General features: G+C 41.9%; 1 protein-coding gene across 1 annotated transcript; it reads left to right on the forward strand.

Moving 5' to 3' along the window:
• Positions 1 to 11,740: 11,740 nt before the first annotated feature.
• SDCBP (syndecan binding protein) lies at positions 11,741 to 27,112 on the forward strand. Its single transcript, XM_069004801.1, has 9 exons — positions 11,741 to 11,855; positions 16,260 to 16,341; positions 19,223 to 19,301; positions 21,875 to 21,984; positions 22,306 to 22,464; positions 23,318 to 23,493; positions 24,711 to 24,882; positions 25,447 to 25,538; positions 26,396 to 27,112. The coding sequence occupies exons 2-9, from the start codon at positions 16,291 to 16,293 to the stop codon at positions 26,448 to 26,450; spliced, it is 894 nt and encodes a 297-aa protein (XP_068860902.1). The 5' UTR covers positions 11,741 to 11,855; positions 16,260 to 16,290; the 3' UTR covers positions 26,451 to 27,112.
• Positions 27,113 to 27,829: the final 717 nt, after the last annotated feature.

Below are 27,829 nucleotides of genomic sequence, written 5' to 3' on the forward strand. Positions count from 1 at the left end.
GCTGTAGATATATGGCTTTCATTAGTCACAACCCACACGTGGTATTTAAATGGTATTTAAATAGAAAATAACAGATAGACCAAGCTGAGTGGAATAATTTTTCCAGGGTTACTGATGGCTTCATAACTTGGGAGCACCGATGCACAGAAGGGTGTGATGGACTTAGGAGAGGCTGCTGATTACATTTGGCAGTAAATAGCAGATTTCCACACAGCTAACTATAAAACTTGTTTATTCACTGGAAGTAAGTAAGAGGTACATATTAAAAAGAAAGGATTGACTTTTTTTTCTCATGCATGTGTTGTGAGAACTTGGTCATTTTCTTTTATCAACAGATGAAAAACCCTGAAACCACACAAACCAAGCATTTTGCTCAGCAGTGGGAAGGCAGCCCTGCAGTTCATGGAACAGGAGCAGGCTGACATGCTACAGCCAGAAGATGCAATTGCAGCTATGAAACATTTCTGCCGCTGTGAAACTTGTAAAGGAGATCTCAGAAAGGTGGAGCAATATGAAAGGAAAGATTAAACAAGAAGTTGCCCGTAGCTCAGAACCTTTGCAGCCAGAAAACAGCTAATAAATAATTATATGTCACCACCTACTGGTAAACCTCCTTGTGTGTCACTTGTGTGTTGTGTTCTACAGCAGCCACTCAGCTCTGTGAGTGCCGATTTGTTTCTTGTTTCTAGGCAACAAAAACATTATTTCTTCCATGTGTCTATGTCTTTTTCTCTGTATATCTTCTATGAAGATATGGAGATATGCTGGGTAAGATCACTGAGGTTTCTTAGGGCCAAGCTGAAAACCTGGCTTTTCTGGCATCACTGAAAATATTCAACAGAACAAGAATTAATGCTTTTCTCCCAACCAGCCACAAGAAACATCTATTTTTAGAGACGATTGGTGGCTGTCATCACACAGGATCCTGTACTGTGGGGACAGTCCAGAAATTGAAGGTCCTTGTGCAGCAGCAGTGTTGACTTGGCACAGCCATCATATGTCTGCAAACAGAAAGGCATCAGCAATGCTCCAGGCACAGGGAGGAGAACACTGGCTGCCGTGTCCCCTCACAACAACAGACCTGACACACCATGGCACAAGACTGCCCGGCCTGCCTTCATAAACCGGCTGCTGTTACCAAGTGATCATGCCATAAATGTAGTATCTTCCCCAGAGAGACTGTAATTCCAGAAATAATTCCAACAGATCCCTAGCTGGATTCACCTTTTCCCTGGTTTTCCTGGGTCAGGTGGAAAGTTTTGTAAACTTAAATTATAATAGAGTATCTAAAAGAATATGAGTGAAATTATATTAAAGATGCTGTAAAGAATAATGTCATAGTTTAATTATTTAATGATCTACACAATCTAAAATAAATTCATGCTACTACAGTATCACTCCACAGCTCTATTTTAACAACTGTCATGGCTGTTAAAAGGGCAGATTTTGCCTACATTATACTCTGCTTTCTGCAGAATTTGTGAGTTATCTGACTCCAGGAAAACAGTGTGCTCATATTTCCTTAAAAAAAAAAAAAATTAAAAAAATCATCATCATCATAATCTTTTTTTTTTTTTTCTGTAGATTGTATGTAGATTGTATAGCTACAACTCTTTTGTAATATGGTATCATTGTGATATATTTGACCCCGTAATTTTTTTTCATGGTGAAGCACTCTGCATAGACAATGCCTTGTATTTACATTAGGATAATCAACATTGATGGGCTATAATATTGGACAGGCTTGGGAACTGGCTTTATTTGCATCCTGTTTCAGGACAATTGCCCCTGAGCATTTAAATAATAGTAGGGACAGATATTTCCTCTAATGACCAAATTAATATTTCCATATTTATCTCAGAGTATCCTCTGAATGTGCTTATATATCAGATAATGAGCTTGATTTACTTGCACTATATCAGTTCATTTTCTCTCTGAGATTTTCTTTGTTCTTTAGGAATGTCAACTGAAAGTTTGGTAACCTTTCTATTGGACCTGGGATTTACAATGCCACTATCCTCCCTTTAATATCGAGCATTAGAAACTAAATCTCAATCAGAAATACCATCCTTTACTTGAATGAAACTATTTTAGTAACATGCTGTATTCCATCATGACCAGTTTCCTTAAAACTGTAGAAAAGGGAACTATTAAACCTATGATTAAAGTAACAATTGAGAATATTACAATCTACGAAAGTTACTTTTTTCTAAGTATTGCAGAAGAGAAACGGTAAAGAGAGGAATTATGAAAGTGGGGACAAAGAGAACTGGTATGGGAACCCAAGCAGGAAAAGGAAATGGCTGTAAAATAAACCATGAGGAGTTATTACCACTCACCCAGTGCAGAAAACTGTGTCTTCTTAAAGCAATTTTTCCTTTTTTTAAACTCTGCAGTTGAGTTGCATCGTATCATTTCATAACAAAACAGAAGCTTCTATATTATCCTGTTACATCTAAACACACAGTTGCAGGAGCTAAAAACACTTAACAGGGAGAAATAAAATCTCATATGTGATTTAAAAAATGATGCAGTGAGCTGCTACCAAATAATTATTTGAAGAAAGGTAGTTAGGAAACAAGCCAGGAGAAGATTGCTGCAATCCAGCTGTCTGGGTGAACACGAGAAGCTGTTCTTGGCTGCTCCAGCAGATGGAGCAGGGAATGCAACGGCACCTTCGGCCTCACTTTGCTTTACCTTGCTTTTCTTCCGCTGATTGACTTCTTCCTTCCTTCCTTCCTTCCTTCCTTCCTTCCTTCCTTCCTTCCTTCCTTCCTTCCTTCCTTCCTTCCTTCCTTCCTTCCTTCCTTCCTTCCTTCCTTCCTTCCTTCCTTCCTTCCTTCCTTCCTTCCTTCCTTCCTTCCTTCCTTCCTTCCTTCCTTCCTTCCTTCCTTTCCTTCCTTCCTTCCTTTCCTTCCTTTCCTTCCTTTCCTTCCTTCTTTTCTTTCCTTCTTTCCTTCTTTCCTTCCTTCCTTCCGAATTCCTTCCTTCCGAATTCCTTCCTTCCTTCCTTCCGAATTCCTTCCGAATTCCTTCCGAATTCCTTCCTTCCGAATTCCTTCCTTCCTTCCCTCCCTTTTAAAGAGGTGCACTGCCCTGTAGCTTATTAGTTCCTATTTTGCTATCACCCTTCCAGTATGTAAAGGGAGTTGACAAGAAATATGGAGAGGGAATTTTTGCACAAATATCTAGTGATCAGACAAGGAGTAATGGTTTTAAAATAAAAGAAGGTAGGTTTAGATTAGATATGAGGGAAAAATTCTTTACTGTGAGGATGATGAGGCACTGGAACAGGTTGCCCAGAGAGGTTGTGGACTCTCCATGCCTGGAAGTATTGAAGATCAGGGTGGATGGGACCCTGAGTAACCCAGTGGAAGGTGTTCCTGCCCATGGCACAGGCGTTGGAACTAGATGTTCTCCAACATTGGTTCATTTCCAATCCAAACCATTCTAAGATTATGTGATTCATTGCCTGAGTTAGGAATCCATTAATTGTAGCACTTACTTCATGTCCCCTCCTTCATCACACTCACAATTCAGTCTACATCTTCATTTAGAAGCCACGGACATTCAATGACACCTGTACCTATTCTGTAAGAAGGGTGGCGTCTTAAGAACCACTCTGTTGTTTACATTGATGCCTTTTCCTGGTCTTAAAATCAAGAGTCATACACGGTTAGAAAGGGAAAAGGGATTTTACCTTGGTATTTACTTTAAGGATCCTTAGATGTACATGTCTAGGTCATATGCATCGAGATGCACCCCACCGAGTCTATCTATGTGTCCCCCAACAATGGGTATATCATTATAGGTTTTACTAATTAGCATACCTATCAAAGATTCCCCAATGAGAGGCTCAAGTGAGCCCCCCTCCCCAAGGAACCTTCCCCGGACGGTTCTATCTTGGTTTACAGAATGTGTTCTGGAGAGGACCTTGGGGTCTGGGGCACACTGATCTCTAGCTACGAAGCTTCTAAAGTGTTTAGTCTCTCAGCTTAACAAAGAACGTAGGCAAAAAGCACTAGGAATACAGAAGTTGTAAAACGGTATAACAGGGGTATAAAAGAAAAGGCAAAAATCTTCATGGCATCAACACCTATTTCCATCTTCTCTATGCAAGGGCTGGTTCTGCAGTCTGGATTTGGGCCACTTTGGCAAACCTCACATCAGGTTGCCGTGGGGTTGGCTTTGCGCTTTTTTGGTTCCTGAAGCAACCACCTGTGCTAGGACAACCTCCATCACTCCAGTGTGAAAGGAAATCAAAAGGTCCACCATCCTACTGGCAAGATGACATTCTGGCTGGGAGCCATCTTGGCACCTGTAGTCACAGTGGGGACTTTTCTCTCGGCTATGGCCACTACAGGTCTAAGGGGACACAGAAGCCAACAGTAGCTGGAAACCACCAGTGACTTCCCTGTGATGGTGATTTCAACAACTATTAGGCCACTTTGGGATTGGAGAAGTCTCCAGAAGTTTGGGAAAAATGGAGAAGCTAGATTAACAATGCAGCTGGAAAGGATCCACAGCCCGAAAATGGGGGAGGTCAGATGACCAGCTTTCCTTGAACAGTCTTCTCTGGTTTTGAATCTTTTTACTTTTCTTTTGGATCTACACATGAACACAGGAATCATTCTACCATTCTCTGAGAGCATCCCTGGTGGATTTATGCAAGCCTGTTGCCTAGGTATGGAAAATTTTGCCAAGAATGGTTGTATATAAATATGTTTTTTAATGGAGATCTAAGCTTCACTGGGCTGTACAAAATGCAAAGAAGTAGAAGTGTGTGGCACACAGTTATGCAACTGAGCCACATTTTACTCTTCAAAGGGAAAATACATGCCCTTCTACTACTACTTCTACTTCAAGATTTACTTGAAGATTTCTTTTTCCTATATCTATATTGTACTTTTTATAATACAACATTTACTGGATTATACAAGCCAAGATTGAAGAGTACCTTTATATATTGCAGCAGAAATCTGCCAGTCATCACTTCAGTTCTTTTCTGTGATACATTCCTCTTCATGATCATACTTCTATGAGTCAAAGCTTTCTTCATTTCCTTTCTTTTTTTTTTTTTTTCAGAGGAAGGGAGCTGTGGCAGTGAACAATGTCTTCACTGTGTAAAAGAAAGGAAAAATAAAGAAAATGGTGGTGTAAGACATAATATGAAACCAACTTCAAAATGTAAGGCTGTTCAACTGTCCAGATTAGATTAAAAAGAGATGAATATGGGAGTAAATAAACTGTCCAAAGCACAGCCCACTGGTTTTACCTGTGAATCAGCCTTCTGGCCTGAGAAAATTGAATTGCAACTGAATGCAGATGGCTAATTTTGAAAAAAGAAATCTCTATGCTCCTGTTTAATAAGTAATATTAATTTTCCACTACCAGAATTGCTGTAATATTGCATTTTACTTATTTCTTTCAATATGTTTTTATATTATTTTTGACTTAAATTGGCAAAGATCAGAGATCTACCTCTTACAGCTTTGTTTTGCAGTTGAAAAGACAAACCACAGGTAGAAAGTCAAAAATTAAAACAGAAAAACACAAACAGAACATGGTAACATAGGAAGAAAAAACTGATGGAAGAGGGGTGACAGGTAGATGTTGCAGAGAACAGAAAGATAAAGACAAAACACAAGGTAAAAGACAGAAGCATTTAAGCAGCTGGTTAGTGTACAAATGGGGACAATTCATTGCTTTTTTAAAGAAACAAACATACATTGGTGCTCCGGTAGTTATATAGCTCAAGACTGGTCTCATAAGCTAAACAGGTTTGGTGTGGTCAGAAATGCAGTGGCAGACTGCCAAAAACCACTCCTGGAGCTATGGGAAGCATCTGACTTGCTGAGTCAGCGTGGAGACAGCTCCCCAGAAAAGTAAGGGCACTGTGCCAACACCAACACATGCCTTTGGATGAGCCATCTCCCAATTGCTCATAGCAATTCAAGTTCCCACGACAGTCTCCCCCAAAAATTTTGGCTCGGTCTAAAGACCTCCAGTAGTGAGAGAAATAAAAGGGAAATTCTAATTATACCTGCTCAGCAGTGGTAATGTGTGACTGAGGAATAATCTGGCATGGAGGGCTAGGAGGGGTTAAACTGGCTGGAAGCAGGAATGCCAGAGACAGAACAGACTCCTTCCAAGGGAGTGAAGTTTCCCTTGGTGATGAGATAAGAAACAGTCTCAGCTTTGTCTTGCAGCCATTCTGGAATAAGAGGGCTCAGGGATCCAAGCTCAGAGGCAAACTGTGGGCAGCAGAGCTGGGTGAGGAGTGGATCCACAGGCTGAGGTGCCCCATGCAAATACTCTTGGATTTGGTGATGGGTACATAAGGAATCTGTTTGTGATACATCTTTGCAGATCCCATGTAGAACTGCATATTGTGATGGGACTCTACCCAATGCATTGTTCATTAACTTCTTCTTTTATATTCAAGCCTAAGGGTGTGTTTAATTCACCTCGAGGGTACCATAAAAATTCTCCAACAGGTGCCACTAGTGAGCCTTGCTAGAGCAGCTGCTCTTGGCCTCAGCTCTCCTTTGCCTCTTCTGCCAGAGGTTGCAGCCCCAGTAGCCAGAGCAGAGTAAGAGAAGTGCCCACTTCTGTCCCACCACCCCATCCCAGAGGCTGATGTCTGCTCAAATTTATCCTTGGTGGCATTTGAAGACAAAAATCCAGACTCCCACTGGGGCATTGGAGCTCATGATTCCTCATGCTGTACTTGCCACAAGCAACTGTGCCCTGGGCAGGTTGAATGGGGCTTTGAGAAACCTAGTCTAGTGGAACTGTCCCTGCCTATGGCAGGAGTTTGAAATGATATGATCTTTAAGGTCTCTTCCTACCCAAACCCTTCTCTGATTCTATGATTCCATTATTTTGAGGGCAGAGTGATCTGCCCTTTTGTCTGGCTTCATGCTTCATCTAGACCATGGAACATCACCTAAATTAGACCACAACCTTGGCCTGAAACAGAATGCATCTAACATGAATGTATAAAATGTTAATTTAGAGATCCCAGGAGAAAGGAAAAAACATTGAATCCCTGGGGAAACAGTTAAACAGAAAAAATTACAGCTACTGTGAAATATACACCTTATTTCTACTATGCCTACCTAGTCTTCACAATATGAAAACAGAGAATACAGATTTTTAAATCCTGAAACATGCTTTCCAGAGGCAGGAAATAACTGTCCAGGTTGTTTCAGTCCTTTCCAGCAAAATCCCACTTGTGGATTAGGCACAGGAAGAACACAATCACTCCTCCTGCCTGCCTGTGTAGAGCTCCAATCCACCCTTTCCTTGGCCCTCCTTGTCTCCTGTCTCCTAGGACTGGCTCATGAAGCAGCCTGTTGTTTGCTAGACCTCTTCTTCATCTGTTGCAAAGGCTGGAAGGTGTCTAATGAATGACATCTTATTGCTCATGCTCTGGACGGTCAGGCTGTGGAGCTGGATGCTCTCTCACCTGTGCCACAGAGCTCTCCTGCAATGACAAATAACTCCTGTCTCCAGGCTCTCCACAAGCAGTTCCTGTGTTTTGCTCATTTTCTGTTTGCCCCACAGAGGCTCTAGGTCTAATCTGCAGAGGTGTTGGGTGCACGCAACCGTGAGTGAAGTCAGGAAGGTGGGGCTCTAACAAAATATCTCCTGTATTCCCACAAATATGAGACACAAGTTTGTAGAACTGAGGCTCAGAATAATGTATTACGAGCATATCCAACTTGAGTACCTGAATTCCTTGTCTGTATCCCAGGAATTAGGAAAGAAAATAAATGAGCAACTGTTTGCACAGCACTCAGACGTTAGAGTGTTGCTTAGAAAGGATGGTGACAACATTAGTATTTCCATCTTTAGAGGGGAGTTTGAATAGTAGACAGGAAATCGGGCATGAAACTGCCAACTGAACAGTGGAAAATCACTCACTGAGTGCCATCCACCCTGTGGGCTGAGGAGGGCACAGTGAAAGTAATATGTTATAATGCCCTTAAAAGGCAAGATCAAAAACATATGAACAGGGAATGAGGTACAAAGTGACCCAGCAGTCTAATGCTAAGTACCTTACTGGGGCAAAGCTCCTGTAATGTAATCTCTTCTGCATAACAGGGGTTTATGCTGAAATTCTTGTTTCCATATGGAAAGTACAAAAATTCTTGTACTTGATGTCTAGAGCCACAGCTCAGTGCAAAGCAGCCCCACAGTTATTTAAGCTGGTTGGGGGCGAGTTTGTTCTAGAAATACAAACATGTCTGGACACTCCTTGCATCTGGCTTAGACATGTTAACTCCTTCATAACTACCCCAGGTATGGAGCCACCTTAATACAATTATTCTGTTTCCAGTGCTGACAGGGTGCTATCTTGCACAATTTGTACATGTTTTGAGTGACCACTAATAATATCTCATTGTGGAATGGGTGGAGAGCTTCCTTACAAACAAAAGTACACAACCTTTTCTCAGCTTCAAAGGAGAAATGTGAATTTTTCAGTAATAATTATGTATTATTTTATTGAGTTTTTTGCAACAGCTGAGACTGATACTGATCAGTAGGTGGTTTCTATTATTCTTTGAAAGTTGGCACTAGACCAGTAAAAAACCCACACAGAGTACACTGACAATGGAAAATTATCACACTCGCCCATGGGTATTCTAATTTCAACATGCAAAGTCTAATAACTTGGCCATTTGTTCCACTTCTTTCAAACAATAGATGCACATACCTCGGGAACTAATCTAGAGCCATTTATTTGGGCAATGCATCTCTGACTCCTTAGAGCTCCCCAGTCTCAGTGGAGTTCTTAGAAAGATATGGCCTGGCCCTTCTTCTGCTTCCCTCCAAACTCCAGGGCACAGAAGTATCTGCCTTGTCCCAGGTGCTTAGTTCATGTCACAAAGTGACTGAAGCACGTACCATCCCTTTCCAACATTTGGTTTCCCTGGGAAGGAAACAAAACTAGACCAGTAGCTGGAATTGTCTTTGGTCTGTGTGTTTGAAGGATGAGGACCCTGAGACATGCCAAACTGCACCGGTTGCACAGATTAGACATACCCATTTTTCAGCAATTATCCTTCTGGTTTACTATGTTTAGCTCCTATATTTAAATGAACAACAATTTTGAGAAAGCTTTTCAGTACAAAATGCATAATCTTTCCCTGTACAATACCTGTTCCTAAGCAAGAAGAAGAAGAAGCAGCCTTATACAGTTCTTCAAAATCTTTACTGAAATCCTGTTTCATTATATATTGGGAGATGAGGATGATAAGATTCACTTTTGATACCAAGGTGGATGTCCCATATGTGGACATGGTGCCAGAGCTACTGCCCATAACCTGGACTTCTGCTGGTTCTTAGATTACATATCTGTAATAGCCCACACATAATATGCCCAACAATAGATTATATGGAACCAAGTGTTTGGGCTAGGACATCATCATAAAGAAAATGAATATCCATTACAGTCTTGTGGGTAAAATCGGGGAAGGTGCATTGACAGTGCAGGTCTGACGTCCACCAAAAAAGGCTGCTCACTGGATAACAGCAGGTTGTCTTGAAAGACCACAAAGAGATAAAGTAATGCAGAAAACAGCAAATAACAACCTAGCTTTCTGGAGAGAAGAAAGGTCTTTACAATGAGAGGAGCATTCAACATTAAACCAAAAGAAAACACCACCCTTCAGCTGTCAGCACTGGCACCCAGCAGAATTGCAAAACCTGGAAAACTGTCAACCACACACCTGCAATTTCCATGCTACATGAACACTACAGTTCTCTTCATTCTACAGGGTGGGTCCAGGGCTTCACTGCACTGAGCTCATTTCAGGATGAAGAGTTACACACTTTGTCTGAGCACACAGTTTTTAACTTTCACTTATGTTAAAATCTCCTTTGGCTACATAGAAAATTTAGCACTTCTAAAGCAGTAATCATCTGTCATTATTAAACCAAAGCTAGATTTCCTCCCTTCCTCCTGGCCCAGAAGACACGTAACACAGGATTTTTATGAACTTATACCCTAAGCCCAGGATTTCACTTCATATATATTTAATGACCCGTAGTTGCATGACTCAGTAGCCAATGGTTCAGGTGGTAGCATGCAGGAAGGTTCCAGTCTGGTGGATTGTTGGATATGGAAAGAGGAGCCTCCTGAGCAGCCAGAGAGTTGCTGTTTCTCTGTATCCAGCACTGCTGTGGATGCTACTCCAGCCCCCCGCAGTTTGGGGCTCACCAAAGGTGCTGGCAACTGGAGAGAATCAAGAACTGGAAAATATACTGCAACAACAACAGAAAAATATATATTGCAACAAAATTTCTGTTTAGCTTAACTAAGGTTATGATTATGCAAACAACTCATATGATGAAACAGCCTGTCACTGACAGAATGAAGCAAAACAACCTTCCCTTGCAATCCCATTTCTCCTTCCTCTTCCTCCTGTTTCCAGCCACGCACTCCCTTGCTCTGGCTCATGTTTGTGCTTAAGAGAGCCTTTTATTGCTAGTATGGCTCACTAACCAGCAGAAAAACGTTCATGTTTTTTGGTGGATTTGATTTCTACTGGGGCAATGATTTAAGCTTTCCCTCAGAAGAGCTCGACAGCTGCTGGGACTGGCTGAGGACAGCGGAAAGAGACTGTAGGTGGGAGCAGACCTCCTTCCTGGGTGCTGGAGGACTGCTAAACTCCTCTACTGAACACTCTGGATTCTTAGGTGAAGAGAAGCTCTAAGGCACTTAGCACATTTAATTACCTGTATGATGAGCAAGATTTGACAACGGGCAAAGAATCATAATGAAGAAGGAAAGACTGAAAATTGATGCCAGAGAAGTTCACACTCTAAATAAGGCAAATGGGGGTAATTATGGTAATTGACTTATGAAAACCTCTTTCCGAGCTTGTTCTGGGATTTCTCTGTCGCTGGTACACTTTACATCATGGCTCCTTCAGGGGAGCCTCTTCAGGATAAAAGCTCTGCTTCTGACGCCTGCCCGTGGGAGAAGGCTCAGGCAGGTGCTGGAGCGTGGGACAGGTGATGTGGTCACTCCGGCTCTGATGTGCCACAGCTCACCCATCCACGGCAGACACGCAAAACAAGGCAGACACGGGGCTGTCAGTGGAGCGCGCTTTATTACAGTGGGGGAAAAAAAGTAGGAAAATGAGCAGAAAATCGTACTTTTTCCTCCATTAAGATGACAGCTGTCAACCAAATAAAGCAAACGAATGAGTCCAAGGCCCTACAAAAACAAGGAAATCTCAGGGGGCGCCTCAGAGGGGAGCTCATCACTCTGTACAGCTCCCTGACAGGAGGTTGTGGTGAGGTGGGGGCCGGTCTCGTGTGCCGTGCCTGCAGTGAGGGGACCAGAGGAAATGGTCTTAAGCTGAAACAGGGTTACTCAGATTAGATATTAGATAAAGGTTTTCACTGTTAGAGTGGTCATGCACCGGCATAAGTTGCCCAGGAAGGTGATGGAGTCACCATCCCTGGAGATGTTAAGAGGCGTCTAGATCTAGGGCTGGGTGATGTGTTTCAGTGGTTACAGCGGTAGTGCCGGGTGGACGGCTGGGCTGGATGATGATGACGGTCTCTTCCCACCTTGATGATTCCACGATTCTACGTGAAAAAAGCAGCCAGAGGGGCGCGAGGCCACCGCCACCCCCTTCGTTCCCCACAGCCGCCGGCCCCGGCCCCGGCCCCGGCCCCTTCCCCGCGGCCGCCGGAGCATGCGCGGGGCCGGACCAGTTCCGCCCCCGCCCCACTCATAGCGGCGCTGCCGGGATCCAGGGGAGTCGGTGCCGCCGCCGCCCCTCTCCGTACTGCGGGCCCCGACGGACGGCATCCAACAACCCCCTGGGCCGGAGGTAAGCGAGGGGCCGGCGGGCGGGGTCCCCTTCCCGCGACCCTTTGTGCGGTGCTCGGGGGCGGGCGGGCGGGCGGGGGGCTGCGGGCCGGGCATGGCGGAGCGGGGAGGGGGCGGCCGGCGCCGAGGCGGCCCCGCTGTGCCGCTTGCGAGGGCGGTGTCGGTCCCCGCTCCAGCCGCGGAGCCGTGTCGTGCTCCTGCGGGGCCGCCGCTCCCCGCAGCCGGCCGGGGGGAAGGCGGCTTCAGCCGGGCTCGGGGCGCTGCCGGCCCGAGGGGCTCCTCCGCCCGCGGACGGGGAAAGCAGCGAGTGGATAAGGCCCTGGGTGACTGATTGTGTCCGGCCCTCGGGTTTGGGAGCGTCTGCTGGCCTCCCGTTGCGGCTCCGCGGGGGAGGCTCGGACATTGGTGTTAGCGTGTCTTGAGACGGGCTGGAAGGTGCTGCAGCGGTGGAGTGATAGGACGGGCCTTTTCAGGCAGGCCAGCCCTGCTTCAGGTGGGAAATGGAGGCAGCAGGTTTCGGAGCTGAGCGGATAATGAGGGCAATTGCTCCCAGGCTAATTAGATATGTATCAGAAGGGAAATACTGAGTTGTTAGTGGAGATCGTGTCTTACGAAACCGTTCCTTGGTTCGTGATGTCTCAGCCTGACCTTTGGGAGGTGTTGTCCTGCATCTGCTTTAAAGATGAATTCATAAGTTCATAAGATGGTTCATAAGCTTCTAAATTCTAGAAGTGGGAACCAGTATTCCGATATAGGTGCCAACGTTATGGCCTGCTGTAATATTTTATTTCCACGGGCCACAGGAGGAAGACATACGGGGTGGCGCTTTTTGTTTTGGTTTTTCTTCCCCTCCCGCAGTTTTGGCTGCTGGTGCTTTCAAAGACAGCAGTCACTACAGGCTGCCAGACTGGGGTTTAGCAGGATCATCCTATGTTGTGTTCATGCTTTCCGACCTGGAAAAAGCGTCGGGAAGCCCGTGTCCTCCCAGGCACGCCAGCGAAAGCAGTTCGGGATCACTCCCACCTCAAGACTTCCTGCTGGCAGGCTCAGGGAGTCACGAGTGACGCCTTTCATAGTTCTGCGATCGGTGGCCTGGCACTTCCCTTTGGCAAACAGCATCTGCCTGGTGAGACGTGCTGGCACTGGCGGTCAGGCTTTCCAGCCAAGTGTACTGAAGGGGGGAGAAGTCTTTACTGCCAGGTTTTGAGTGGTCACCAGCTGAGTTACAGCTCCTGCCCCATGCTCTTTCTTTGGTTTTCACTTCTGCTTTCCTAAACACTTGGTCTCCTCACAGTATGTGGAAGTATGGAAATGGTTGGGGAAGGTGATTCTGATATTGGTGTCGTTTTTTAAGAGAGGAGGTTGTAGTGACTAACATTTTTTGGTATCCACTTCTCAGTGCCTAAAGCTGTTACAGCACCAGCTGATATTCATGTTTGTACTGTGAATAACATTGCACAGAAGTAGTGGACAAGTTCTTCCTGCAATTACTGGTGGTCCCTGACAGTGGCTGATGTTACTGAAAAATCTTACTTTTAACTAAATACAGTATTCTTCTGGCTCTCACATTATCTAACATTGGGTGTTTGCGTTGCAACTGCCTTTGCAGAAACTGAAAATACCATATGCAAAGTTATGAGCTCACTGAATGCAGTTACAGTGGTCACTGTTATGCCAGCTATTTAGTTGGAAAACCAAAACTAGGAACTGGTGAGTTCATGATGAGGGAGCCAGCCCAGAAGATCCTTGGTGACAAACACTTGGGTTTATTAACCCTTGGTTGGGGTGGGGAGGCTGAGGGGGTTGTCAAGGGACAGGATAAACTTCTGGAGTGTTGTCTTACGTAATCTGAAAACTAGTATATGTTTAGCTTTGCTAATGCTTTTCTACAGAAAGCACTGTGCTCCTCTTTATAAACTAGTGGAAGGTTGAAGTTGCTGGTCTGTGACAAACATAACCAAGTAATTGCATGCAGAGACTGGTCTGGGGAGGAGAAATAAAGCTGGCCAGGGTGTACTGTGGAAGTTGGTCACTGGGACGGGGGACCCAGCACTCTCTGGGCTGTGCTCTGCTGCTCTGTGGATGCCAGAGATCGCCACCTGCAAAGTGCTGCTGTTGTGTCCCTTGTTGCCCTGCCGTGGGGTGACTCCTTTGGGAACACACTGTCCTTGGCTTGCCCTCTTTTTCTGCCTGCTGCCAGGAGTGTGCTGACTTTGAACATGTGCCAGTGCTTGGGCCAGCACCTGAATCCCCCAGGGCAGCTGTAGCACAGAAGGAGATGCCAAGTCCGATGCTGTGCGTGAGCAGCAGAATGGAGCATCCCGGAATCACTTACCCGACCAAGGGCTTCGGCTTACGTTTGCTATTACCCATTTTGGATGAGCAAAAGCATTTCACTGTTTCATGTCAATGGTGGATTAAAACAGAACTTCAAACTGGCCTTAAATATGCGTGTTTTATTTATAGTTTCCAGGCTTTAACTATGTTTGGTAGAATTGCAATAATTAATCAAAAAAATCAGTAGCAATTAATTATTGTAAGATAGCAGGCCACGTGTTTACAGTTTAGATCTCTGTCACATTTGGGGCATGCTTTTTTTAAGCTTTAATTGCAGTTTGACATGATACTGGAGCTGTTGGGCACTGCTGAACAAGCATAAAAGCTGTTGATGAACTTAGTGTAATATGAAGAGATGTCTATTGTGTTACTGCAGTATCACATTAGGCGTGTGTGTGGTGTTCATTTAGAAACTGACTTAATATCTGTACTTCAAGAAGCAATAGCTCAAGGATTTATGCAGTGGTCACTTTTAGTCTGAATTTTTTGCTGAATTGCTACATTAATAAGAACCTCTTTTCTTTGGATGAGAAAATGAATCCCCAAACCAAAAACTTTTAATAAAGCTTCTGTATTAACTGTGTTCTCAGTGCCTTCTGTAACTTGCAAAACTGTATCACATTTTGTTATATTCTGTTTCTGTCCCTCTCCATCCCTCTCACTAAAATGTTCCCATATGCTGATGTGGAATGCTTTAAGGTGGGTTTCAAAAGTTCAGCTGATCTCAGTGAGAGTGTGAGTGAATGAGCTCTGGAAAAATGGGGTTTCCTGAAGTGTCAAGTGACTGGTTCTAGCAGAGCTGGATGTCAGCATGGTGCCTTAGAATATCATGTGAAGTGGTTTATTTTTTTTGGTTTTGCTGGAGGTTTTTCTTCCCCCTCCTTGTTTTTTTTTGTATTACTTCCTGATCAGTTGTCACAGAGCTCTCCCAACATCACATGAGAACCAGCCTGGAATCTCTGTATTTTGAAACTCACCACTGACTGAGTCTTCCTAGTTTATACAGGTCTCTTGCTGCAATTAATACGTTGTAAATGGACATGGGAAGCCAGCTCTCTCTAGTGGCTTCTTGCTGGATCTCATGATTTAACCCCAGCCAGCAACTAAGTGCCACAAAATTGCTTGCTGGTTTGCCCTGCCCCAGCAGCATGGGGGAAGAGAATCAGAAGAGTAAAGTGAGAACTCACGGGTTGATGTAATTAGATAGTTTAATGCGACAGAAGTGGAAGAAAAAATATTATTAAAAGAGTTGGAATATATAAAATGAGTGATGCACATTGCGACTGCTCACTACTTGCTGACCAATGTCCATGCCTTTGGCCAGATTTCCCCCCAGTTTATTTGCTGAGCATGATGCCACGTGGTATCCCTTTGGCCAGTTTGGGTCAGCTGTCCTGGCTGTGTCCCCTCCCAGGTCTTTGTGCCTCTCCAGCCTTCTCACTGGCAGGGCATGAGAAACTGAAAAGTCTTTGACTTAGTATAAACACTATTTAGCAACAACTAAAACAATTAGTGTGTTATCAATATTATTCTCATCCTAAATCCAAAACACAGCACTAGGAAGAACATTATCTCTATCCCAGCTGAAAGCAGGTCAGTGGAATATTAGAAGGGATGGAAGTGTTTAAATACTTTGGACAAGAGTGGAAGCTTCTGCAGTTGTATATAAAATACTGTCCCAGTTGGGAGGAGGGTTTTTGTAGGTTTTTCATCTTTGCCCTCATCATAATTGCATCTTGGCCTCCTAAAAGTCTCTCTTTGCTTCCTGTGAAATGTTTTTCTCTGTGTAGGTTGTCTCATTATTGAGACCTAAACTTTGACAGTGCTAAGCATATTAAATAAAGCCTATTAGCCAAAGGCTGCTGTTGATAACAGATTAAATGGGTAGTCTTAATGGAATTCATCTGTAGTGCCAGGTATCTTTACTGCTGACTGGCAGGTCACAGAACACTTATTTAGCACTTAGTCTTGTTAATTTATTTAAAAAAAAAATTTAAAGAGTTGATCTCAGTAAATATCCAAGAGCTAATCCTGTTGTTTGTTTGCTTTCCCATTTGTTATTTTTCAGTCTGCCCTCTACCTAGTAAGACTTCATCAAAATGTCTCTCTATCCTTCCCTAGAAGATCTGAAGGTGGACAAAGTTATTCAGGTATGGTGGACTTTAAATTAAAAATGAGTTTTGATGACAATAATATATCTGGTGATATTTAATCCAGGAAAGGGGAAACTTACTGTAGTTGGGAACTTGTTTTACCATCTCACTCTGAAAGGGAAAAGACAAACTGTTTGCTTTGTACCTTGATAATATGATTAATGCTTACACTACCACTTGGGTATATTTATTTTGGTTTATATATTAATTTGTCTTTAATATGTTGATATGTTTGGGTTTTTTGAAGTATAGATACATGGTCTTAAGTAGATGAACATAGTCTCTTCACATACTTCAACTCTGACTTGATGACTAAACTAATACATCTGCTGCATCTCATTCCCAGTGTCCAACTCTGTGGCAGAAAGCTTTTGTGGTCATTTGAGCACAAAAAACCCCCACAGGCTGTCTTAATGCCATCTGGAATCAGACTTGTCCTCCAGCTATTTCATGGTAGTGACCAGTTCTCACAGTACATCCAAGATTATCACCTTTGTGCAAAACCCTTTATGTGTAAAAATATTGGTAGTTTTATTATTAGACATGATGAGGACTAAAAAATATCTGTGAAACAAAATAATGAAAAGCCCTTTAATGGATTAAAAACTCTATGAGAAGTTTGACGTGGATTATTTCACAAGGAGTTTCCCTTCTTTCTTCAGCATTTTACTTTTCCCGGAACCTAACTTGCATTCCTTCTCTGTTTAAACAATGGCAAGGAGTTATAGTGTGTTTTAAGGTGGCTTCTGCTTCTGTCCTTGCTGTTTTCATTGGGAAGCAATCAAGCAAACTGCAAGAACAGCTTCTTGACTCTCCTGTGCTATCCTGAAGTGCAGTGCCTTGTCTCATCTGTGTTTGTATGTGTGGGGTGGGGCTTTTGAAGTTGTGGGTGCTGTGTTGGGATTTCTACTTGTCATGTCCACCCACTCCATTGTTCTTATCTAACCACAGTCCTTTATCTACAGTCTGGTAATGCTGAACTGAAAAATAAGTATCCTGGAGCCAAGAATGTGCTCCTTTGGCCTCTTATTGACCAACTGCTAGAGTTTTATATTACAACTGAAAATTATAATAAGTGTAATCGGTAAGCCATTCCATTTTCACTAACACTTTTCATAGAATCACTGAATAGGTTGGGTAAAAGTCCTCTGCAACAAGCAGGGACATCTTCAACTCCATCACTTTGTTTGGAGCCCTGTCCAACCTGACCTTGAATGTCTTCAAGGATGAGGCATCTACCACCTCTCTGAACAACCTGTTCCAGTGCTTCACCACTCTCAATTTATAAAACTCCTTCCTCATATCTGGTCTAAATTTAACCCTTTCTTAGTTTAAAATCTTTACTCCTTGTCCTATTGCAACAGGCCCTTCTAAAAGGTCTGTCACCATCTTTCTTACAAGCCCCCTTTAGTATTGGAAAGCTGCTGTGAGTTCTCCCCAGAGCCTTCTCTTCTCCAGGCTGAACAGCCCCAGCTCTCTCAGCCTTTTCTCACAGGAGAGTTGTTCCATCCTTCTGATTGCTTCTGTTATCATTTCCTTGGGACCTGCTCTAACATGTCTTTCCCATGCTGGGGATCCCAGAGCTGGACGCAGCACTTCAGGTGGGGGTCTCACAAGGGCAGAGTGGAACGGCAGAATCACCTCCCTCAACCTTTTGGCATCAAAAGCTAAACTGTTTCCTTCTCCCAAAAAATGCATTATAAAAATGCTGTCTCTTTAAATAAGTCTGAGAGCATTCTTAGGAGAAGAGGGGGCAGAGTGCTGGAAGACAACTTCTGTATCTGCAATGAGTGAGTAAGATTCAAATGACTGCTGGCTAAAACAAACAGACATGTTACATTAAACATTATTCTAACCTGCTCTTTTTGCCCATCATTTGAGTTGGAGCCTGTGCTTCCAAATACACGTGATATTGCTAAATAATGACTCATTCTTGCTGTGAAACTTTTTTTCTAAAGACAACTTCCTGGAGCTTACAGGACTAAGAAGTCTTCTATTTTTAAGCATTTCCTTAACATCATGAAGTAATTTTACTGTAATGCTGTGTTAGATAATTTATGTGTCCTGTTCAGCATAATGTTTCACTATGCATTGAGTAATTTCCCCCCCACACCTTTGACATTCAACCTCAGGAAAGTTATTGGGATAGCTATTTCCATCATGCTTTAGAGGCCTCTCTAAGGCTGTGTTTTTCGTTGGTCATGAGCACACAAGGCCAAAAAATAGAGCTGAAGTATTGAGAAGGAAGGAAAGTGACTCACAAATATAAGAGAACTTAGTAAAGTAAGCCAGTCCGCAATACAGAAATAAGGCTTTATGTGTTCACTGTAGCGGCAAGTGCTGTAGAAAAATCATCTTGGAACGTCCATTTCTTTCAGAAGATATTATACTAGTAGCATTGGATTATGTGGAACTTGACACCTGAAAAGAACTATGGATCTCACTAATAATGTCTGTAAATGGTGTGAAGAAGTAAAACTGCTGCTATCTGGCTGAAAAAAGTAATAGCAAAACACTCTGCCGAAGGTTGTACCTTAAAAGTTAGTTATAAGCTTTGTTGGACAAAGGTAATGTTTCCTTTAAGGCTTTTTAACTTGCTTGATGACATAAACAGAACAGGTTGACAGGAAGGCCTTTCTGCATTATCACTGTGGCTTTGTCTCTGAAGAAGATGTGAGCTGATCTTCCAAAGTAGTTTTGATACTATTACAGCATGTTGTATTGAAGCTATTTATTTCACTTAAAAAGATTGACTTCATTACTTCAAGATGAATGGCAATTAGCATGTACAAGAAAAAAGAAAATATTGAGTCTCCTGCTTGCATAATGTTTACTTTTTCTTATACACAATAACATATGTGAGTTTCTTTGCTTTTAGGCTCAGACTGCCTTTTCTTCAAATCCAGCTAATCCAGCAATCTTGTCTGAAGCTTCTGCTCCAATTGCTTGTGATGGAGGTAAGCTCATGTACTGTACAGTATCCTAATTTTGTGGAAAGCAGTTATGAAATCCTAAAGTTAACAGTACAGTCAAAAATAGCTATAAATATGTTAACCTATTTACAGAGGGAAATAAATGTTACCCTAATTACATTTCCTATTTAGAAATGCTAACACCCACCTTGTGGGTCAAAAAGGCATCTATAGGAGTCGAAAACCAGTGTTTGCTTATAAAAGGAAGTTGTGTCTAGGAGTCGCCCTTCTCTGTTTGAAACCTTTTCCAAGTGAGCCTAACATAACAAGATTTGGTGTTGGTACCATTTGAGCTCTGTTTAGCTCTTACCTCAGACACTTAGTTGTCCTTATTTATCACATATATATTTGTACACTTTAGAGGACAGCGTGAGTCAGAGTCTTTCCTCTACACGTGAGCTCACTCAGGAACAGACAAAGACAAATCTCTGTCAACAAGAGAAATGTCCAGGAAGGTGGCACTTAATCTTGTTGTTCAATCAACATTAAGCTTCCAGCAGATTTTGGAATCAAATGTATGGTGGGAAATCCATGAAATCTAAAGCTGAATGACTTGTATTCATTTCTCCTTCTTTTCTCCCATGCACATGTACATCCACAAAGGTGCACAGGTATGTTTGAGGTTGGAGATCTGGATTAATAAATTACACTTGGTTTAAAAGGCCTAAAACCTCTAACTAGCAAGACCAGCAGCAGTGCTGGAATGGCAGTCAGGAAGGCTGGTGGATCAGGTATTAAGGCTTGGTGGATGGAACTTTGTTTCCAGGTCTTCTCTGAGTGCTTGTCTGTGTGTCTAAGATGACTTTAAGGCAGGAGTTTGCATAGTTCACCAGAGTTGCCTCCAGTAGATCCTTTCTGGATTGGATACTTGCCTGATCTCACCTCACCAGACCAGATTTGAGTTTGCTTCAGCAGTCTCTTCTTGGCAGCATTTTTTCTGCTGTCCATAGTTACAATTCTCCTGCAAGTATTTGGCCAGCAGGAACCAAAACATAATTTTGACATGAACTTGTCTGTGAATTGCTCTGGAACTCTGTGTGGCTGAAGAGTGATTAATCATTCAATATATCCCAAACGAAAGAAGGCCTTACATCATCTATAGGATGTGCCAGACCCACTGGAAATTCTTCTTCCTGACAGAGACAGGAGACTACAACATCAAGAGCTTTTGTGTTCTGCTATGGGTTCTGCTATTTGGAGCACTCTGTTTCAAATGAGAATGTAATTCAGCCAGCAGAGATGCATCCTGAGTTGTGGTCTTTACTAAAGAACAAAACAAAAAAATTGGGTAGCTGCAGAAATCTTGTGCTGTGTTGTGTATAATCCTAGGGACTTGAAAAAGCAAGCAAAAATAGAAAATGTATTAATCAAAAGTTTGTAATCAATATTGATGAAGCTATAAGCTAGCAGTTTAGTCCAGAAATACAATCAAACAGCTTTTGTGCAAAGCAGCATATTAAAGAGCAAAAAAATGTCTTGTTCATATTGGCATTCACCTTGCAATGACCTTTGTTCCTTCCCAGAAAAGTTACTTTCCATTGCTGGTCAGACATGGTTTCTTATAATAGCTGTTTTTATGCATTTATACCAATAAATGAACACTAGAAACCTAAGCTTTATGTGCTGGGGGTGTGGTTGCTTCCAAAGCCCTCCTTTGCATTAACCCCCCTCTCTCCAAGCAGGCTTTTCTGTCCCCACTCACTTAGTGAGAATGTCAGGGGGACTCTTAAGAGCTCTCATAACTGGCACTTGTTAAATGGCACCAGTTAATGATCTGTGGAATGTCAAGAGCAATATCAGGTTTATTTCTAGAGTTGTTCAGCTCAAGGCCTGACAAGTCTGTCAGTTCAACTTCCTTTCCTCCCACTCCTTGCACCTCCCTCCGCTTGGGTATAGAGGGATATTTTAAAGGCTGTGTGTGTCTTTTCTTGTTGAGAGGCATGTATAAAGCTCCTTCAGTTTGAAGCTGTGAGAAAATGACAGCTACTTTGTCTTGAAGATTCAAAGCAGACTGTAGTGGGGGCCTTACAGCCAGGAGGCTTCTGCAGAAACCTTCCCATGCCTGGGGTCTGGAGTATCCTTGGCATGAATGCCTCTTGCAAGGCAGTGCTATTTTGAACCTGGTAGAAGGTCTCTGTTGTGTGTGTTGAAGAACACACCTGGTTTTTGGGGTGGGGAGGAGAGTAGTTTTTCCCAGAAGTTCTAGTGTTTAAGGGCATGTCCTCATGGAATACAGCACAGTGTTGGTTTTGGAACTTGTCACCATGCATCTATTGTTACTTGTGTTGTAAAAGGTGAATGGAGTAACTGAAACGGAAAGTCCTCTAAGTTCTTTATCTCAGAAGTTCTGCTTGTCTGGTTACTCTTCTAAACCAGGCCACAATAACAATCCTGATTCAAGTGGATCTTCTGTCATAATTTTCTGATTAATTAATTAATTAATTAATAATTACAATAGCACAAGATTTGTTGAAGTAATTGTGCATGTAAAAGCAGTTAACTGCTCCTTCTGTTGAACCAACGGTTGTATTGATTTTTGTTTTGTTGTTCTCCTGTAGGCTTGTACCCCAGATTGTATCCAGAACTTTCTCAGTATATGGGCCTGAGCATCAATGAGGAAGAGATGCAGAGAAACTTAGCAGTGGCAGCAGCTGCTCAGCCACAGGGTGTAAGTACCAGTCAAGCATATTCTAGAAAACAAAAGTGTAAAGACTAAATGTGTATCTAGCATTCTAGAGAGCAGACTATCATTTGCCTTAAGTACCATACTTGACTGAGAGGTGAATTATTTAAGTAGCAGTGCCTGTTTTAGTCTTTAGTCTGTTCTGAAACTGAGCAGTCCATTTCCAGTGTTGGGAGGGGGTGGGGGACAGCTGGTGTTGTGGCTTATTTTGTGTGTTGTTTTTTTAAAATGTCACTTCATACAAACTGACATACTGCTGCTCTTAAAAGCTGAAACTAAGTTGTCTGGCTGTTTTGTTTTAATCAGCAACTGGTAACACGACCTTCTACTAATTACATGGTAGCTCCAGTGACTGGAAATGATATTGGAATTCGCAGAGCAGAAATTAAGCAAGGCATCCGTGAAGCAATTCTGTGTAAAGATCAAGATGGCAGAATTGGACTTCGCCTTAAGTCTGTTGATAATGTAAGTGTAGAAGTTGCTTTTGCCTCTAGAGATTTTACTGCTGGACTGTATTAGTAGTGAAGTTAGTGTGTGGTCACAAAATAGTCTTCTATATAATGGTTTCTTATCCATTACCAGAATATTCAAGTCCTTATTAGACTTTTAACTAGATTTCCAGCTGTCTGAGCTAGGATCTGAATTTACAGCTGCAGTTTAATGCCATGTGTTTTATTTATAAGACCTGAAAAAACACAGCTGAGAATCATCTTTTTTGTAAAAGGTGCTTAAACCATTTTAGCTGTTTAATCTGAGTGTTTTTAAAAAAATTGTACTGAAGATAGCATGTAGGGTTAAAATACTTTTCTGTAGTTCTTATGCAGAAAATGGGGTTTTCTTAGAGTAGCATGGGGTGGTGTTTTTTTTTTAACACCCCTCCCTCCCAAAGGTATTATTTATAATTTGCTTTGATATTTGCTTTACTTTGTTTTTAGGGATGCTTGGACTAGAAATAGCTTTGTAACACCTGTTAAAACAGACAAGTATTTTACTCCTTTGCATAAGACTTTAATGTTACCCTCATGTCTCTTTATTTCTCTTGAATATTTAGAGATCTAGACAGAACAGATTTGCTCATTTTTGAACTTTTATCTAGCATTAATTATCTGTCAGAATTTTAAATACATCTAGAAACAGACTAAAGTTTCAAAAGTGCCTCTTAAGGAGAGATAATTAGCAAGTCCTTCTGGGTGGTCTGTTTGGCTGATAATGTGTAGAATGGGAAACTTTAAGGGGCTGTGTGTTCTGTGACTGGTCTTCATCTTTAAGCAAGAACTTCCCCTTCTCCTCCCCTCCCTTTTTTTTTCCTCTTTTGTAGGGTATATTTGTCCAGTTAGTTCAGGCAAATTCTCCAGCATCCCTTGCTGGTCTGCGGTTTGGGGACCAGGTTCTGCAGATCAATGGTGAAAACTGTGCAGGATGGAGTTCTGATAAAGCACATAAAGTTCTGAAACAAGCTTCTGCAGAAAGGATTTCAATGATCATTCGGGACAGGTAAAGCCAAGCACAGATTTGTCATTATCCATCTCTGAGTAATTCTGTGGGGTTTGGGTCTCCCCTTGCTTGAGCAGGTTTAACAAAATCTGTTTGTCCATATACTTCAGTGGTAAAGATCTTCAGAAATGTTCCCTTTTGTGGAAACAATGAAAATGGTTCTTAACTTGTAATTTCCTGGGCATGATGAGGCATAATGTTTTTCCAAGATAAACTAGTGAGTGAGTGAGTGATGGCACAAGTTTAAATTTAAACTCTGAATTGAAGAGTTCTGTGATTTTTTTCAGATACAATTATTTTTCATTTAGTGTAAGTGAAAGTCAGCAATAAAAGATAGTAACAAAATGCTTGCTGTATTAATTAATACATTTACATTTTACATAGCATGACAGCTTTTCTTGTGAACTCTGTTGCTTATGTATGAATTAATTCCAGTTTTATTAAAAGCATGCTTGATGACCCAATATGGTTTTTTTCAATTGTATTAAATAAGGATCTTGTAGCTAATTGTATGTAGTAACAACAGGTCAGATTAAACATAAGGCCTGTAGGCTGCAGGAAGATAGATGATACTTCATGTGACTAAGTATATGCCTCAAAGCTTTTTCCATGTTCCTTCTTGCTTAAGAACCAAGTCTGACCCAGAGCAGGGCAGCTGTTTTGATCAGGGCAGTTACTTCAATCACTGAATCAAAATACTGTGGTAGTGGGTTCCCTGCTCTGTCTACCACTTCTGTGCCCAACATGCCACCCTCTTCCTATAGCTACTGCCTTTTTAAGACACAATTTAAAGGTTTATTGTCCCTACAGCAGTAGAAATGTTGTTGGGGAAGCCTTGTACTCTCAGAATGTCAGTTGTTGAAACTGCCTGTTCTATTTTATTGACCTTGTAATGTTTGTAAAGAACTTAATTTTTAGTGGATATTTGCGTTTGTTTGGTTGTGGTGGTGGGTGGGTGGATGTTGTATGGGATTTTTGTATATTATTAATCCAGAGGGTGAAATATCTCTAGAACAGGGGAAACATGTAAGGTTTATAAACAAATATATTTTAATATAAAAATATTAACAAAACTAACAATTTGTCATTATAGATAATGTATGGGTTTCTTAGAGTACAATTACTTTTTGTAAGCTAAAGATGCTAAAGTAGCATGTGGTTATTTCTGTGGTTTATTAGACTGAAAACATTGCTTTGTACTTTAAATGTCTTTTTAGACCTTTTGAACGAATTATTACCATGCATAAGGACAGCACAGGCCATGTTGGTTTCATATTCAAGAATGGAAAAATAACTTCAATAGTGAAAGACAGTTCTGCTGCAAGAAATGGACTTCTGACAGAGCACAACATCTGTGAAATAAATGGCCAGAATGTAATTGGGTTGAAGGTAAAATAAGTACTATGTGGGGGGTGTGGATGGCTGTGAGCTTTTTGTTTGTATAGTAATAAGTGTGTTTTGGAGAGGGAAAAGGTTGTAATATATTGTTTAATGTTCATAAAATCAAAAATTCAGTTATGAGAGGTAACTTGACTGGAGAGATGTGCATGTTTTGGGCTTCTTTGCAGTTTTGTATTGGTTGTCAGGGCAGCTCATTCTCATCCTCTCTGCCTCTACCTGTTGAGACTGACCCTCAGTTTTTATCTGTAGTCCAGCCTTGCTGGGAAAACGAAGGGTAAGCTTCCTCCTTCCAGCCTGCATCAAATTTTAGCAGAAATTCTGTGTATGATGTCTGTGTCCCTTCTCTAGTCAGTTCATGCAAGATACTCCTAACCAAATATCTGTAAAGTGCTGTTGCAATTTCAGTGATTTGTCCTGAAGGTTGAGTCCTCCAAACAAGGAGTTGGAGGGGTCTCAAAGCCATGTGAAATGTGTCTAGAAAAAGCTCTTGAACTGCTGCTTTCTTAGTGAGCTTGAGTTGTGTTGCTAATACGACTTCTTGTTTACTAACAGGACTCACAGGTTGCAGACATCTTGGCAACAGCTGGAAATGTAGTGACCATCACTGTCATGCCTTCCAGTATTTATGACTATATAATAAAGAGGTAGGTAATACAATGCAGCCATGGTGTTAATTATAATCAAGGTGACAGTGACTATAAAATCTCTTCATGATAAGACCTAATTACAAACTTTACATGAAGATTGGAGGAGGGGATGGGGATGTCTGAAAATTTGTTTAATCTGATGTTTTGGTAAAATCGGTGGATGTTTGTACAGTTTTTAACCTATTTGATGTTTGTGATGATCCTCTGCCTTTTCGAAAAACCCTTTTCTAAACTTTTTGTGACTAAGCCTGAATTTCTGAGGACTTTAAATGGCTGGATACCACAAGTATTTGTTACCTTGTAACTAAAATGTTTGTAGCACAACTAATTCCAGTGACATAAAAGTGATTCTTGGCAGGATAGTTCTGGGTTTTTTTTCCTAATCCATTGGCAGCAATGGCTTTCTACAGCTCAATTTGTCCTGCAAAAATGTTTCCAAAGTTGCTAGAAATTAATAATGCTTCAGGTGTAATTGAGGTTTTTTTCCTGGATTTTTTTTTTAATCCCCTTGGCTTGGTATCCTCTTTTTACAAAGCAGTTTTCAGTCTAACAGCCACATCTTCCCCTTCTCTCCTTCCTTTGTGCTTGTACTCTGCTTGCACATGTGCCCATACCCTGAAACATACCAACAACATAGCTCAGGTGCTAGAAATGCTGAGTATTGTGGGTTTCTCTTTTGTCTGGGGGTGCAGTTTGGTGCAGTTTTCTCTAGCAACATGTCAAAAATAGTGGAGTAAAAGTCCAGCTTTTAATTTGTATTAAAGGGCTGGCAATGACAAAGCTACTGTGAGCAGAAGCTTGAGTGGTCTGTTGTAGTTGTCTTACAAAACTGAATGCCTTTTCCTTTTCCTTAGGATGGCAACTAGCATTGTGAAGAGCCTGATGGATCACTCCGTTCCTGAAGTCTAAACTTGCACCGTGGATGTCTGTGTACATATATATAATGATGATTCCACTAAACTTGGGCTATTATACTCAGTGATCTCTTTCTTCTGCACATGAGCCTTTCTGGAGGCTGAGAGAAGATATGCTGCATCAAGCATTTGCATCTATAATGGCTGGGAATGTCACCGTTCAACATATCTTGTGTATTCACACACTGTAAAACTTGCAGCCTTACATGCTTGACAAATGTGAAATTCCAATTGTGTTATGACTTCTTTTCATAGGTCTTTTATTTAGCTTACTACTACTATAAGCCATTGCAACTAAAGGAACCAGGTATCACTTGCAAAGCTACATGTTGTTACCCAGGACAATGCTGTGCTTTCTAAGACAAATGAGTATTTTTACTGCTTTTTGTTTGCAAGAGTAGATTTGAAATAGCATATTAGAAGTAAGGCTAGTACTAGTTAATTTTTTGTTCTAGTAAATACTGTTTACACAGAAATGCCACCTAGCTGGATATAGCTCAAGGCATCAGTCATTAAGTAACCATAATTAAAGTAGTGTACAGATACTCAAATCTTTTTATTACTTGTTATATGAATTGTAACTAATATGCTTATCTCTCGCCTTAACCATGTTCTTTTAAGGATTCAGACATAACCAAATAAATGACCAAAACTTTACATCCTCTGTGTGTACATACTTAAGATGACCTTTCATTGAAGTCAGTTTCAGCCAACAACTAGGATAGGAAATGCAGTGTAAAATATTTAAATATGCTTACTCCTTTTAACATTGAAATGTTTTAGAAAGGTAGCTCTGGGCTACTTTAAACAAGCTGTGTTTAATGGAAGAAATTCTTCACTGTGAGGGTGGTGAGGTACTGGAACAGGTTGCCCAGAGAAGCTGTGGATGCCTCATCCCTCAAAGTGTTCAAGGCCACACTGGATGGGGACCTCAGCAACCTGGTCAAGTGGAAGGTGTCGCTGCCCATGGCTGGGAGTTTGGAACTAGGTGATCTTTAAATCCCTTTCAGCCCAAGCCTTCTTATGATTCTAATTCTCTTTGTACCTTAAGCTTAACACATGCAATAGCAGCCAGCTGTTCTCCCAAGATGTACTAATTGTAGAGTTGCAGTTTCACTGTAAAACTGCCTGCAGCTTGCTGGGTGTGCTGGGTTGGGCTGGGATTAAGTTAATTTTCTTGTAAGAGCAGGTACGGGGCTGTGTTGGAGGCTTGTGACCAAAGCAGGGCTGATAACACAGCAGTGTGTTTGTTGAGTACAATGTGCAAAGTGTCAAGGCCTCTCCTGCTTCTCACTCTGCCCCTGCCCCCAGGGTGCAGGAGGCTGAGAGGGAGCACAGCTGGGACTGCTGACCCAAACAGACCAAAGGAAAATT

The sequence above is a fragment of the Aphelocoma coerulescens genome, chromosome 2 (genome assembly GCF_041296385.1).
Source record: "Aphelocoma coerulescens isolate FSJ_1873_10779 chromosome 2, UR_Acoe_1.0, whole genome shotgun sequence".
NCBI classification, from domain to species: domain Eukaryota; kingdom Metazoa; phylum Chordata; class Aves; order Passeriformes; family Corvidae; genus Aphelocoma; species Aphelocoma coerulescens.

What these genes read in the sequence shown, in the direction of transcription:
- SDCBP (XM_069004801.1), top strand. Translation starts at nt 16,291, where the DNA reads ATGTCTCTCTATCCTTCCCTAGAAGATCTGAAGGTGGACAAAGTTATT. An exon ending in AGGTGGACAAAGTTATTCAG is followed by an intron (nt 16,342 to 19,222) that starts GTATGGTGGACT and finishes CTTTGCTTTTAG; the next exon opens with GCTCAGACTGCCTTTTCTTC. An exon ending in TCAATGATCATTCGGGACAG is followed by an intron (nt 23,494 to 24,710) that starts GTAAAGCCAAGC and finishes ATGTCTTTTTAG; the next exon opens with ACCTTTTGAACGAATTATTA.